Consider the following 16660-nt stretch of genomic DNA (forward strand, 5'->3'; position numbering starts at 1 on the left):
GGGCAATCAATGCAGTATCTAAATGAAGTAACTGAATTTCGAACAAATTCCACTTGATCTTTAAGAGTACGTTATAAAAATGGTTCATTGGAGTTAGGTCTGGGCTGCTTGGATTCAAGGATAATTTCCGCGTTGATCAATTTATTCCCTAATTTCTGAAGACAAGATTGGAGCGTCGTTGACTGTCTTCAAAGTGCAATAAAATATCTAACTACTTTTTTTCACTGAGTATCTGAAGATGCTTTTTGCTGTGTAATGCAGGCTTCGTTCCCTGCTAAACTGATGGTAGATTTTGGAAAACATTTTTTCCCTAGGGCTTGAGTCAACGGAAATTTATTCATGTAGTTTCTAACAGTTATTGTTTAACTTTTACTAATTAATAAATAACATTCTACGATATCAATTTTCTCTTCCATAGTAAACATTATGAACAAAAACAAAAAGTAATATAGACAAAGAGTTTAATAGTGTTAATACTGAATGAAGGAAACTTATGAGAACCATCATTATTGTTAAGGCGTGTTATTGCAGAATTCATGCTTATTGTCAGAATTGACGCTGCATGTTTTAAATATTCTTCATTTCTGATGATGGTGGACGAAGTATGGCAACACCGTAACAAATTTTTTTTATTCCAAAGGGCGAATTTTGCAAAACACATAAATATCTTCTTTTATAAACAAAGAAAATTTGGAACAAGATGGAAATACCTTAGATAAATCAGTTTAAATATTGTTGAACTCCTCTTTCAAATCTACATCCGTATTCATATTCCATTTGAAATAAAAAAATCCAAATTAATGTAAGCAACTTTTGTATTTAACATTTTGTTCAATCTATTCTAGTTCATAAGATAAGTTAGTGATGCCTGATAAACGGGTCAAACTATACATTTAATCACCAGTGGCGAAGACACTTTTCAAAATAACATTCTCCGCTATCTTTTACAGTTTGGTGTATAGCGATTACTAATCAAACCATTAGATTCCGGGGAAACAAATTATATTTTTTGAAGCAACATAAGTGATGAATTTTTCTGAAAATTACTTTTTCTGCCATATCTTGCATCCGTTGTTTAGTCATTTTTGCTAATTCAACCTAAATGTTTTATTAAATTACAGATGAAGTAGAATTTTGTACGCTTATTAAATTATCGTATAATTTGCAAAGTACAACAAACAAAAGTTTGTCTTTGCAGAGGGTCACGACTTGTGCACTACGCCCAGACGAAATAAGGGCGAATGCAAAGTGATAACTTCTTGCGAGGCCTTGTACTCGTTGTTAAGAAATAGACCGATTAGTTCGGGCAGCGCAGACCTGCTGCGCAGATCCCAATGCGGTTTCGAAGGGATGCTGCCGAAAGTGTGTTGCCCATTGGTTAAGGAAGAACCAGAAGTTCCTTCTACTCCGCGATCTCTCGCTCCCCAAGGTGAGTTCAGCGTTTGGATTAAACTTGGGCATGAGCTTGCTATGACTTTGCTTTATTCAAAGGGTTCAGTATTATGGATCGATTTGTAAGGTTAAGCTTTGCGGGTAGTAGTGGTGCATGCTACGTAAAAGTATATATCGTTATTATTTTACCATTTAGTCTTTATTGAGATTACATGTGTTTTAAAATTGCTTCGTTGATTCGTGATTTTAAGTATAAGTTGTGTTTGGTAAGGAATTAATTGAGCTTATTTAAAAATCGATTTATATAGTGGTAAAGGCAAAAAGTCTGAAATAAAAACGCACTAAATGATAAAAAGCTCTTCTGAAAATATACTAGTTAACAACGGAGATTCTTGGTCTCAGACAAATTTTTTTCTCACGGATATTATTAAAGAGGCGCGCGTTACTTTCTATTGATATGTCCTCTCAAAAGAGAAACAGATGTAAGTTGGACAGAACTAGTAAAACTTTAGCTTTATCGGATTGTACTAGTTCAAACAGGATAGAATGCATCTTAAACGACATACTTAAACTTAAAATTAAATCTACCGTTTAAAATAGGTCAAACATAAAAAATCAATAGCGAATTACAACATGAAATCTAATTACTACTACTTTTGGCACTTTTCTAAACAATGATACTCATTTCCAACGACACTTCGGAAAACCAGGGAAAGATTTTTTATAGTGATGTCGCACAACACGCTTTTGCGAAAAATAAACCCGCAATTGCAATTAAATTTAGTGAGTGGGCTAAATTTGGATGAAATATTTGACAACGCAATGAAAAAAATTAAATATACTCATAATAATAATAATAAGAAGAAGAAGAAGAAAAACTCTTCTACGCGTATTTAATGTCCATAAATTTTATTAAGAAGGCAGTGTCTAAGTGTTTACATAAATTGCATTTTACGAGAAATAGCAATTTTTAAGAGGATGCATGAATTCCGTATTTATTTTCTGCGATTCCGAGTATGGGTGAGTCACCACCTGCATGAAAATTACCATAAAATTATTAGTTTCTGCTGTTCCCAGCGTTTTCAATATCAAACAATGTTAGAGATAATATCTTCATAAATTAATCAATTTAAGTATAGGTTGCGGATTATTTGTAAATTTTCCGTGTATAGTCCAGCAGGTCTTGACTTGCTTAGTCTATCATAAATGGAAAGTCCATTATTTGTCATGTTTACCCACCCTTGGTTGAAAAAAATTTGGATGGCGGAATGGACTAGAGCAAGGAACCAAAAAGGATATCTAGTATACCATCAGGACATGACAAGTTAACTTTTTGAAAATTGTGTAAAAAATTTTCTTCTTCCAAATATCTCACCAGGCTAAGGTTAAGTATATTTAGAGCACGTCCAAATACAAAAGAAATGTATACGGTTAGATGAATTGTACAATAAATACTTATAAAAACGTTACATAAAAAAATGGAAGATGTCGGACAATAGGCTTTATCACACGTTTCTATTCATCTAGAGAATGAAAACAATTATCCATAAAAAAATTTTTTTACTTTGGTTTAAAATTTTGAAATGGTAAATTTGTGACCTGATTTGGAATTAGGTTATATAAGCTAGGTCACGCTTCTAGTGTATTTAAACTTCCCAGTTTGGAGCAAATTTGAAGAAGATGATTATTTGAGTAGTAATAGACTTTTAGAGTTATTATGGCAGTGACATAAGTTTCTGAAACAGAAGTAGATCTATATCCCTCGTTGTATAAAATTGCAATCAGCCTTTTTTGCAAAAAAAAATGGATCATTTTCAGTTTCTGCACAGTTTGCAACATATATTCAGAAAAGATTTTTCCCAAAGCTCTTGAAAACATCCAAGAAGACGTAAAGGTGAACGGAAGATTAGTCAACAATATACGGTATTCTGATGACACCGTTATAATAACGAAGAGTCAACAGAGCCCCCAGAATCTTATAAATGGGGTAGAAAGGGGGATGCGTTCGGCCATAAAATAAACACAGAAAAAAGAAAAACGCTGGCGATTTCCAGAAATGCAAATGGAAAGAAACGGAATTTCGATCCAGCATAGAAAGTGCGACAATTCCATTTATTATAATGAAAAGACTTTGTGAAATCTTATTTATATACATTCGATTGTATGGAATTACTTCCTGAAGGCCCAAGGCCCGCTCGATGCAACGACTCGAAATCTTCGAAATGTAATGGTCATGATAATATGTAGAATGCTCAAGATATCGTGTGCGGAACATGTTTCCAACGAGACGTAGTTAGAAGAATGAATGCACACAGGGAAGTTCTTGGAATTATCAACAGATGCAAGACATAGGCGAGGTATACAATTCCTTGAGACTAATGATGGAGGTCAAGACTGAAGGTAGAAGAGGACCAGGCAGGAAACAGTGTTCATGTCCGAAAAAAGTTAGGGACTGGACTGGTCTGGATCCGCAATCACTACTAAGAGTACCGCAGGACAGGGAGAAATTTGCCTAAGTCTTGCCAACTTTCTATAAGAATACAGCACCTTAACCAATATTATCCCAAGCATAAAAAAATAAAAAAAAATACTTTTTTGCTCTGAAATTATTTTTGTTGAACTTGTTGCATTACATGTGTCAAAAAAAAAACTCGAAACATACAAAAAAGTACTCGTGCGTAAACGAACCACCGAGAAAAAACACTAAATAATGTTTTGGCTAGTTTGGTTAGAAAAAACATTAAATAATGTTTTGGGGCACATTAGATGTAACATATAATTTATAGATAAACATACAAAAGAAAGTTCAAATTCGACAGAAAACAACTAAAAGTAGATTGTCTTCCAAATAGAACCTGATTTGACACAAAAAAACGCATAATATTTTATGGTGCGTAAGAGCACCACTGGTAACACCCGGTTCCATTTTTGGCGATATTTTACAAAGCATGAAGTATGTAAATGCGCATCACACTTATTACAAATGTAAATTGTGTGGCTGTGGCAGATTGTACATCTCATTCGAGCTTTATTAGCATGAACAATCATAACGCACTTCATCTATGGCGGAGTTTTTCCAGAAAGTCTATTTTTTAGTTCCTCAAATGATCTAAATTCATCAGATATAGGTGTGTGAGTGTACACAATCTGACCTTTCTTCCATCTGTCGTTTGCAGAAAGCATACGTCTTCTTTTGAATTCCAGGATTTCATCATCTGATAAGTCCCATTGATGAATTACAAGACTGCTGAAGGACAGCTGTATCATTCTGTGTATGTAACTCGAAAGTTCCAACTATATCAGTTAGTTCCCCAAAACTCTTGTAGATTATGTTATCGTTCATATCTTCTTCGTCAGTCAAGGTATCCACGTCGGGTGGAATATAGACCGCGTCAATATGTTCTGTAAATATTTTTTTACGTTATATAAATATATAAATTTACAAGAAATGGAATGCTACAATACATAACAATACGTAAATCCAAGTGATACTTACGACTTTCGTTGTTATTGTCCTCATCCATCACGATCTCCTCCATAGACGCCTTTAATTCCTTTTGAGTCAAATACCTCGGAAATGCCATATTTTACGAACTGTAACGTTCACTGTATAAGGCACAAACTAATACTAAAGAACACGCTAATTGTTGGATGTTTATTCTACATGCGCTGACTTGTCTAGACTTGCAATAATAAAGTTTTGTTTCACAGATAAAAAAAAGTGGTGCATTCACGCACCAGTAAATATTTTCAAAAAATAAAGCATAATCAATATCAAAATAAATAAGAACTAAAAGTTCAGATTTTCACGAAATTCGTAAAAATCTGAGCCTTTAGTTCTTATTTATTTTGATAAATGGATTTTAATCAAGTAAAAGCCACCTCAGTTCATAACCAATGCATGTTTTCTGCGATGTAATCTACATGCTATAGACTTAACAAAAATGACAATACAAATCCAAAATAATTTTTTTTATCATTTTGGATTTACTTGAAAATGTGATACACATTTAAGTACCGCTTTTGCTAACTTTTGAAGTCATATATAAGATCTTTCCTTTACACATAAATTAGCGATTTATGTCCTTTAGTAGTGATAATAATAACATTTCTAAACGGATGTGCACAAATATTTCCTGGATGTGACAAAAAAAATCATAGAATATGTGGTGCATTAACGCACCACTGTGACAAAATGGGTTAAGAAGAAGAGAATATAACATATATTTAATATAATTCTAATTTCTAATTCTAATACCACTCCGAATAACTTCGCAGTGGTCCATGTGATCAAAGAGACCATTAAGAGACCAAAAGCAATAATGGACCCCCAGTGGAGCCCTGTGCGACTACCATTAGTAAAATTCACATCTCCTTACTGCAAAAAGAACTGGCTTTTTTCTATCGAAAATGTAAGATGATATTACACCTAGTCCAATGGGTTCCAAACCGTGAAAACCTGCCTTTTTCAGTAAAAAATCTACTATCAGCTGCAAAAAAAAAGTTCCTTAATCAGCATGTCCTTTATTTTACTTACTTATTTACTCATACAAAAAAAAAAACAAATAGTTGAAGTTTTAAGAACCAAATCGTAGACAATGTCATAAAAAAATAATAATAATAAACCCCTTAGATGACCACCTTATCACTGCGATTTGAACCCTATAGAAATGATATTGACCTAATTAAAAAAAACAAAGTTAAATGTAATAATATGAACCCAAAAATGTTCGCCCGTGTAATTGATGTAATTAAAACTCAGTGTCAATTAATACAAGAGGGCAGTTAAAAAGAATGTGTTAATCATGCACTTGAAGTGGAGAATTTAATTAATTATAAAAAAAACTTGGGACAACGTAAAAGAATTATCCGTCTACGATATTGATAGGACAGATGCAAACTAGTCTGATGACTAACTTTATTTAATAAGTATTTATTATTAACATAATAATAAACATAACGCAATACAATAGAATATATTCGTGTATTTGGGTGTCAATTTCATTATTATTCCTCTGGACCAGATTGATTTATTGGCCCCAAAATCCCTACAAGCAGTTAAAAACGTTAATAGCATTATTACAGTCACGACCATTGATCGTGTGTCGTGCTTTATTAGCAGACTACTATAACACATACAGAATTAAGTTTTTACTGTACACTATATTATCCATTCATATAGGTAAAGTCTGTGCATAGATATAAGAAAGTGACTAACTGATTCGAATTAAGGAAAGCCCTGGGCAAGCTATAAGAATGAAATATGGCCGTTCAGGTCCGTACTTTGCTTAGAATTTGATTATTTGGGGTTTTGTTTATTTATTTACGTATGTATTTATGTTTAAATCTAAAATAAAATTACAAATTATTTTTATTACCTACTTAAATTACTTAAAATTATTCACATAATATATCAGTATCACTATCGCTATCATCGCCTGTTCTAATTATTATTCTGCTTTTCTACATGTTTAACAGAATTTGCCCAACTTTGTGGAGGAAGAAAAACATTGTTACGACGAATGGTAGATTTCAGTAGGTGCCAAACATGTTCGATGGGATTAAATATACAGTGGTAAGGTGGAAGCCTTAAAACTGTATGCCCTAGATTGTTGCTTTTGTGTCACATAAGGAAGGGTTTCTAATCAACTGTCTACTGTGATAACTTGCATTATCCATTACAATGACGCTATTAGGAGGAATGTTTGGAACTACATTGTTTTTAAACCAACTTTCAAATAAATCAGCGGTGGTGTCTTCATAGTAATCCAGAGAAGAATCTTTAATATTTTTCGCAGACAGAGAAAGTCCATTTGGAATCCAACCATCTTTAGAGCCACCATGCAAAATAGTTATTCTTTTACCTCTTTTTGATGGCCTGTTTGTTTTGCACTTATCCGTTGAATCAACCCAACCCTTTTCCGGGGTATCATAAGTGTCGAACCAGGTTTCATCCAAGTAAATAATTGGCCTTTGTTGTTCTCTGTAAATCCTAATTTTTTCTAGATATTCCAGTCGCAATTTCCGAATTTTAAAAGATTCAATTAAAACTTGAATTTTGTCAATTTTTTTAAATTTAAAACCCATGTGTTGAATACACTTCCATAAGGTAGTTCTGCCACATTTAACACCGGGTTCATCTTTTTCAAGCCTCCTAATTAAGATATCTGATGTAGGCACGCTTTGTTCCTCGTATAACTGGTAAATTTTACGCCGAATTATATCTTGATCACTTTCATCTACACTCGAGAAAATGTCAGCATCGCTTCTTTTTTTCCTCGCTGAAATGGGATTATTCACAATTTTCCAAATAGTTGATGTTGGAATTTTCGTCAATGTGGCCGTTTCTTCTAAAGATGCTTTCTTGCTGGCACCACGTTCAATGAGAGTCAAATAAACATTGTTTATAACTTCCTTAGTCTCAATAGAATAGTGTCTTCTACATTTGGGCGGGAGCATCTTCTGAGATACACTAAATTCGCACATATTTTGCATAATTCGCACACTACTAAACTAATAAACTTAAACTAAGTAGTATACCAAACCAAAGAATATTAATCACAGGTAGCTATAAAATTATTTTCTATTACGGACCACAATTTTACTTAAATTGAAATTCCGAAACTTTAGGTAATAATCTTGTTGCATTCTAAGTTAATGACCACCCTTGGATAATCCCATTCAAAAGCAATTGGTCACTTTCTTATATCTATGAACAGACTATATATATATATACATATATATATATATATATATATATATATATATATATATATATATATATATATATATATATATATATATATATATATATATATATATATATATATATATATATATATATATATATATATATATATATATATATATAAAGGTTGTTCGGAAAGTCATTTCGTTTTTCTCGTCAGAGGACTTAATTACGTTTTTTCGAAACCAACTTCACACTTAAGCCGCATAACCATTATATGTCTTGAGAGCTGATATTGCAAGGCTTGTGTGTGAAAAAGTTCTATTTATTCTACTCAGTAGTTTTTGGTTGGTGCCCTTTTAAATATGGAGAGCAATAAGCAGCATTTTCGTCATATTTTACTTTTTTACTTCAGAAAAGGTAAAAATGCTGTCCAAGCGAGAAAAAAATTGACGGATGTGTATGGAGAAAACGTGTTAACAGTACGCCAGTGCCAGAACTGGTTTGCAAAATTTCGATCCGGCAATTTTGATGTCGAAGATGCACCACGGTCTGGAAGGCCGGTCGAAGCTGACAAAGATGCGATAAAGGCATTTGTCGAATTCGACTGTTTATGGCCCTTTGAAAGGCATGGGCTTAACCTCGAAGCTCGATGTGTGGGTGCCCCATGTCCTTACGGAGCGAAATTTGTGTCGTTACGTTGACGTGTGTGATTCGCTCCTCAAACGTCAAGAAAATGATCCATTTTCGAAGCGGATTATTACTGGGGACGAAAAATAGGTTGTATACAACAATGTTAAACGCAAGAGGTCATGGAGCAGAAAAGATGAACCGGCTCAAAGCTTGTCAAAAGCCAACATTCACCAAAAAAAGGTGATGCTCTCCGTTTGGTGGGATGTCAAAGGAATCGTTTTTTTTTGAGCTTTTGCCGGACAATACAACGATTAATTCAGAAGTCTATTCTCATCAACTGGACAAATTGAATGATTCACTTAAAGAGAAGAGGCCCGAATTAATCAACAGGAAGGGTGTAGTGTTCCACCAGGATAATGCGAGACCTCACACAAGTTTGGTCACTCGCCAAAAACTTTTACAGCTTGAATGGGACGTACTGCAACATCCACCATATTCTTCAGATCTGGCGCCTTCCGACTACTATTTGTTCCGGTCCCTGCAAAATTATTTGGATGGCAAAACCTTTACCTCAAATGAAGATGTCAAAAACCACCTGAACCAGTTTTTTGCCAGCAAGGACCAAAACTTTTATGAGAGGGGAATTATGTTACTGCCAGAAAGATGGCAAAAGGTGTTGGACCAGAATGGCCAATATATAATTTAATAAAATATTTATTCATTATACGAAAACTGTCTTTCATGTTCCCCATGTTTTCATCAACTTGTTTTTTTAATGCGTCACATCAGGGTTAACTAATGCCCTGCACAAAAAATTCAAGTTTTCTGAAACAAACTTATTTGCAAAAAAATCCCCATCTTTTTCAAGGCAAATATTAATTAATTAATGAATTATTGTTAAAACTCCTTAGCAACTTCCTGTTAACTGTTGAAATTCTCTTGGGGGGCATCGACATAAACACAAACTTATACGCTTGAAATTTTTATTATTTAGTTACTGTGTACACATAGCAAGCAATCAGCACTTCTGAATGATTGCGTTGCATTTCTAGTAGCTGCCAGATCGTTTTCTAAGCACCGTGAAATACGAATACGACCACTTCAAAATCTGAAAAGTTACTGTAATTATTATTACCATTTTATAAAAACCTCATAAAATACAGTGTCTCATTTTTGATGGTTTTTGCTACTTTTGCTTGAAGATGGAAGACAATGATTCGCTAGAAATAATAAGAAATTGTCTTTTTTTATTTTAAATTATACAATGTTTCGGGAAGTTGTACCATAATCCATTACCAAGTGTATGCAGAGTCTACGGATGTTAGATACTGATTTTGCATTTTTTTTCAGACGCTTTGTATGCGTTGAATGCGTTAGGCTATCGAAAATTTGAAAACTGTCCGGGAAACTCGAGTTTTTTTAAATAAAATTACCTTGTAAGTCTGTTAATATTTTTATTGGGCTTGTTATGAGCTTACCAAAAATATGTAACACAGGATCTATTTGAAATAGAAAGCGTAGATGTCTTTTTTCTAGGTAGACTATGAAAATATATGGTAGTTATGAAAAGTTAGACTTTCTGACAGGTGATTTAATGTTTGTAATTAATTATTTAATTTATGTTAAGAAAATCTATACTGTCCCAACCATTTAAATTTAATATTTGTGCTTTGTATATTAAATATCTGTTTTGTGTTAGAGGTACAATGTGGTCATTTTAGTGTGCAACATTTTTTTTTACTAAATGCACAACTAAAATACATTTCCAAAAATTGATGCATGTTTCACAATCATATTAGGAGTACTTAAAATATTTGCAAGGCACGCAGCAACTTAGCCCAAAAAATTCAAAAATTGCGCAGTTGCTGAGAATTAATTATTGCTTACAATAAATTATGCTTTAATTTTAAAATTTACCAAGGCAAAAAAAACAATTTCCGTTTTTTTCTTCAATAATTTTCAGTTCCATCGCAAATTATTTAAGATTAAATGAATTTAGTAAAGGTTTGTTCCAATTCCATTTTGTTTGTATAATTCACTAAAATGTTTAATTGCTTACCGAAATACAAATTTTACGTTTATTACAACGATATTTAATAACACTTAAAAATTTACAAAAAATCTTTATAAGTAGCCAAGCATTGCTAGTTATAATAGGCATATTAGAAATCGTCATTTAATAGCAAAATTTTGATTTTAAATAATTATTATTACAAAAATCCACCATACCATAAAAAACTTATTAAAATAAATTTCAGTCTTAACCAACCAATGTATAACTACACAATTTAACAAAATAGGAAAAATAACACATTATATATAAATATAACAAAATAATAAATACTTAAAATAAAATAATTAAAAATAAATTATCTAAATGTTTCCATATTCCCAACTTCTAGTTCGATGCATACTATTGTACTACCATAAAAACCGGTTGGGCTCAGTACATTTGGTGTAATATTTCTTATTGAATTTGTAAGTTGTTCCAGATTATTAAATACTCGATACCTATAAACTTTTTGTTTCAAATGTCCCCATAGGAGAAAATCTAATAGTTTGATATCTGGTGAACGGGGAGGCCACAGTGGATCAATACTTCTAAATTCTCTATTTAACCATTCGCAACAATTCTAGAAGAATGCGCAGGACATCCATCATGCACACATTATAGTTTCTAGCGTTCTGCTAAACACAAATTGTCCTAAAAATTCAGATATTTCATTTTGGTATCTTCATTTAAATTTTGGCAAAAGAAAGACGCCCCTATTAATTTCTAGTTAGTAATACCGCACCACGAATTTCATACCGAAAATCATAGTCTCGTGTTTGAAAAGCACAAATAAATTTTGGTTTATAAGCATGTCACTTTTTTTGAGAATCTGCATAACAGGACTTTTTTTGATATCCATATAGCCCGAATTTTTTGGATGGACCTTCTGGTACTTCAAGTACTTTAGGTTGATTTTCTTCATTATATACATTTTGTATATCTGAACGTCGTCCATTGAAGACATTTGCTGCTTCACACACTGGTATATAATTAGCTCCACACATTAAAACTAACTCTGCTTTCTTAGATAACGTTAACTGTGTTGAAGAAACCAAAATTTCTTATTAATCAAGCAATTAGGATTAATTTATACAGTTTTCTATCAAAAACTAAAAATAAGCATTTTGTTATTTAAATGACGATTTCTTATTCCTATTATAATTAGCCTTGGTTTGGCTACTTAAAAAAAATATATATAAACTGTCATTATATATTGTATTAGTTTTTGGAAATAATTGTACTTTACTCTAGAGCCGTTTTTATATTTTTTGTCTGACCTTGTATACTGTTTGACATGCAAATATTTTAAGTGTACCTAATATGCTCATGGAAGATGCGCCAACTTTTAGCACACTGTATACGAGGGTGGGGTAAAAAGTTTCCGACATGACCAAGAGGTGGCGCCACTAGGTACACTTTTGGAGCAGCGTCCTACAGACTTTGTATGCATAGCTTTAGCCAAATCGCTACTTCCACATTGGGCGAGACGCTTCTGTTGTTTCCGTGAAAATGTAAAAATTGAAAAAACGTGGTGTCATTAAATCTATTTGAGAGATTTTGCACGAAAACAAATTAAAGAAGAGATGGATTCAAAACTAGCAAACTTCTCCCCATTATATTCAATTATTAAGCAGTGGGTTTCTGAATTTAAAATGGGTCATGTGAGCACCTCTGACGAGCCTCGCTCAGGAGGGACTGTCGAGGTTAAAACTTTAACAAAACAGTGGGTTCCAGAAGGGGAATCAACTTCAAAGAACGCAAAAACAATTTTATCGGCAATCATGGCTACTTTTTTTTTGATGCGAGAGGAATTATATACCTTGAAAGGGATAATACTATCACTAGTCAATGCTACACAGAGTTATTGCAACGTTCGAAGCACGAGGTGCAAATTAAACGACCTCATTTGTCGAAGAAAAAAATTTTGTTTCATCACGACAACGCATCAGCGCAATAGTCGATTGTTGCCATGTCCAAAATCCACTAATTGAAGTTTGAATTGAAGCCGCAGCAGCCCTACTCTCCACACTTAGCCCCAGCGACTATTATTAGTTTCATCCTCAAAAAATGGCTTGCCGGTAAAGATTTAAGAGCAACGAAGAAGTTGTGCTTGACGAATCTACGTTTAAAACTGGTATAACCTGATTAAACCACCGTAATGAGGTATTAGCCTTGATGGAGATTATGTTGAAAAAATAAGTAAAAAAAAACATTGTTTTTCTTGGTCAGAAAACTTTTTATCCCACCACTGTGCCACTGGATTCTACGTAGAAAAACCTATCTGGAACAGTTTTCACCTTTCCAATAAGTTAACGCAAAAACCGAACCACAAACTACGAATGTTAAATTTTAAAATTTACCATGAATCTAAAAGTTATCAGAAATAGGACACACCGTATAAAAGAGAATATAATACAAATTTGTTAGAATTAGTATAAAGAAGTACACACTTTAAATTTTTATGCAAATGAATAACCAGTCTTTAAGAATGAATGAGTAATTGATGTTAAAATTCTTGCCCACCTAAAAACTAACACTTTTGACTGAAGGTTTTTAACGTCCACTACACTTGACAATAATTAACAGGAGTCCAAAAATCAAATGCATTATTCTCTCACTCACTGCGATAAAGGTGTTGAAGTTCAAATAGATCAATTTAAATGCGCACACATTCAGTGGTTTTTTGGCTCTTTCCATGAGTAAGCACAAGGTTTTCCTTGTTTTGGGTTTGAACCGGTACCAACAGGCCATGTAACACGACGTTCTAACGCGTAAACTCTAAAAACAGAATGTTCCAATGCTACAAAACAGATCCGGAATAATACTAACTTGCTCTATTAAAACGTCACCGTACCAAGAATACAGAGCGACCTGCACGAGAATGGCGAAGGTGTAACTTGCTACGGATAAAAATCCGCTCGTGATGATGTCCATCTAAAATGAAATTCCGTTTAGATTTTATTTTGGGATAATGTTTACCCTATATAATGTACACAACGTACGTCCAGCAGAAGTGATCCGGAATTGCAGATGGCCAGTACACTTCCGGCCATTGCGACGAATATGCCCCAAGCAAAGACGCCTTGGAACTTTTGTACGTACCTAGCAGAGAATGGTGATAACGATGTTTCCGAAATAGTTGAACAGAAAGTCACAAAAGAACGTCAAAGGAACATAACGGGAAAAAAGATTTTTTTCAGACTCATTCAAGTAGTATCCCTATAGAAATCACAAAATGGTGATTCTCTATTTTCTGCACCTCCTATAGTTTATTCTTGAAGGTCGACAATGATTTAGTATAAATACTAAGAGACGAGAAATTGTGCAGACTAATTTTAATTCTTATATACGCTTATATACTAGCGAGCTATATTAAAGGCTGCTATATTGTAGGTATTTCCACGAAATAGATGTTTCTGACTTTGTTCTTGGAAGTATGCTCTTTAATGTCGTCCCAGGCTTGAATACAGTCTTTACTTTCCCTTCACGTATGAGATTGTTTTCAGTGTGGCCATTATGAAACAAATCCTTAGATATTACTGATTAATTCTTCATCGAATCGTCACTGCATAGTGCTTTTTCGAAGAGTGTTTGGATGGTTCTTAGCTAGATTGCTCCGGTTAGATTCAAAATGTAAATACTATCCGGTATGTGTAGGTTTCCTATATACAAAGGTGCCGATAGAGCCGTTCTGTTTCTTAACGGGAAATTTAGTAGATGGTTGCAAAGATTTAAGATTATTGGGAAAATAATCTAGCTGCTTAGAGGTTCCATTCCAAATGATGAAGGTATTGTCAACATATCAAAGCCAGACCCTATTCCATGTACATATTAACCACCACCGTGAGAGAGGGGAATCGATCGGTAGGCGATTATACTTATCTTTGACTTGAAAGTATGAATTATACAGACAGCACTATCGACTGCAGAGTTGTGAATGAAAGTATTGTATCATTCCTCAATCTGGCTTCGACAATGTCTAACCATTCCTCCGAGGGCACATTGATGCATAAACATTCCACGTTCAAGCTATCAAATTTGTCGGAAGGTCATAATTTTACATTACCTAAAATATCGGCCAAATGTCTGGAGTTATTTACAAATGAAGAAGTATTTCCTACAAGTAATTGGACAAGGTAAAGGACAAATCTACTTAAGATGCTGGTTGAGGAATCCCTGGAACAGGTGACACGTTGAGTAGTACATTATCTTTGAGGATTTTCGGGAGTTCATAAAGATGTGCTGCTGTTTTATAATACGGTGTTAACGAAGTTATAATAAGAATAAAGCGTCTCGATTTCTACAGTGCTCGATAGATACTTCCTTTAATCGTCCTAGTTGAATCACTAGAAAGTATTCTGTATTTAGAATTTATCTCCTCGATTTTGTTGTACTGTTAGTCTCTGATTGATGACGTTTGCTCAAATTCGTCATTCTTATTCTTCTCTTAAAAACTTTCCATCGCAGTTCATCTGTTTCGGGTCCTTCCCGTAGTAACGGTCTCTATAGAGCTTATAATTCCTAACATTGATGTCTTTCGAGGAGCAAGGGCCAAGTAAAGTCCATTGCTCAATATTGGAAAGGTTCCTCAAAGATAGATATGTTATTGTAAGCTTCATCTTTTTGTTGGTGTTTGTTCATTCGGACTGTTATTTTCAAAAATTTGAGTTTTTTTGTTCTATCCGAAGCCTTTCTCCAATTTTGACGGAAGCTCTATCGGTCTTGTAGAATATGTGATCTTCCACCTAAGCCTGCTTTTTATTTCATCACAATTTCTTCCGTATACGGTTATATGATTTGGGATCTATCATGCATCGTGCTCTAGTTCCTTGGATTGGTGAACCTCGTGTTTGACTGCACCTGACTTGGTCTTGGGTGCACGCTGTTGCCTTGTATATAAGCCTCATAGCATCAGAATTAAACTTAGTCTGTACTTGATGATATGTCTGACCAAAAAATAAAGACTATATTGATAAAAAAAATTTTTCTTCAGAGTGGGGACAAAAAAGTTATGGATGGATTAATGGTGCCGTTTTTGCCTGACCGACTGACTGACTTACTCTTCAATAACAACATAACGCTGGCAAAAACTGTTTAACCGTCTGGCTACGTGGATGTCGTTTGCCCCGTCTCCAACTACGTTTAAATTTTCGAGATCGCTATTCAGCACCTTTAGCTGCGCGGAAGCCGTGTGAATCATACCGAAAATTAGTAGATCCATCGCGACGTTGTTACATCCTACGAGAACCAGACTGACCGTTTCGAAAATATAGAAAGGATATCGAAACGGTCCATCGTTGAAGTATGGAAACTCAAGCGGCAAGGTGCTACCATCGATGACTGGAAGAATCTAGAATTGAATCTTCGATGCGAACAATTGCTCGGTGCTTACGAACTTGGATAAACCGATCGGATTACGACAGAACATAGAACGTTGAGGCCAAAAAACTTCATGGTCCATTTAACGTGCTCTACCGACTTTTGAACTATTTGCTGATTCTTTTCACAACTTCTGCTAAAATATTCACCATCTAGAATCGTTAGGCATTCAAGAAACTCGTTTTTTCTCATCACGAACACCAATAGTTTAGCCAAAGAAGCCAACACGGTAATGTGGACGTAAAGGCTTTTAGACATCTTCACAAAATCGTGTCGACAGTGTAGTACTTGCACGGTCATCGCAGTCACCAACATGAACGTGGTGAATATATTAAACAAAGCTCTTGCTTTATAGAAGAGATTCGGTCTTTTTTTGGGCCACATCGCGGTCCATAGTAACATCGTTTTGGGCCATCGAATTAAGACCGATGTCATGGTAGAGCAACGAATGTGGTAGTGATAAACGTTGTCTTTTCGTGTGGCTGAGTTAATTGCAGTCTAATTCGTTTTAATCG

The 16660-nt window shown here is 34.1% G+C and overlaps 1 protein-coding gene across 2 annotated transcripts in view; it reads left to right on the forward strand.

The window, feature by feature from the left end:
• The window catches only part of LOC132701574 (serine protease easter-like), a 33370-nt gene that overhangs the window by 6898 nt on the left and 9812 nt on the right, over positions 1–16660 (forward strand). The window contains exon 2 of one of the 2 annotated variants that reach the window (XM_060669643.1): positions 1199–1429. The exons of the other annotated variant lie outside the window; for it this stretch is intronic. Within the exon in view, the coding sequence (XP_060525626.1) occupies positions 1199–1429 (231 nt within the window). The remainder of the gene's footprint in view (positions 1–1198; positions 1430–16660) is intronic. 2 annotated transcript variants of the gene reach the window in all.

This window comes from Cylas formicarius, unplaced genomic scaffold (assembly GCF_029955315.1).
Source record: "Cylas formicarius isolate icCylForm1 unplaced genomic scaffold, icCylForm1.1 PGA_scaffold_10__41_contigs__length_53128322, whole genome shotgun sequence".
Taxonomy (NCBI): domain Eukaryota; kingdom Metazoa; phylum Arthropoda; class Insecta; order Coleoptera; family Brentidae; genus Cylas; species Cylas formicarius.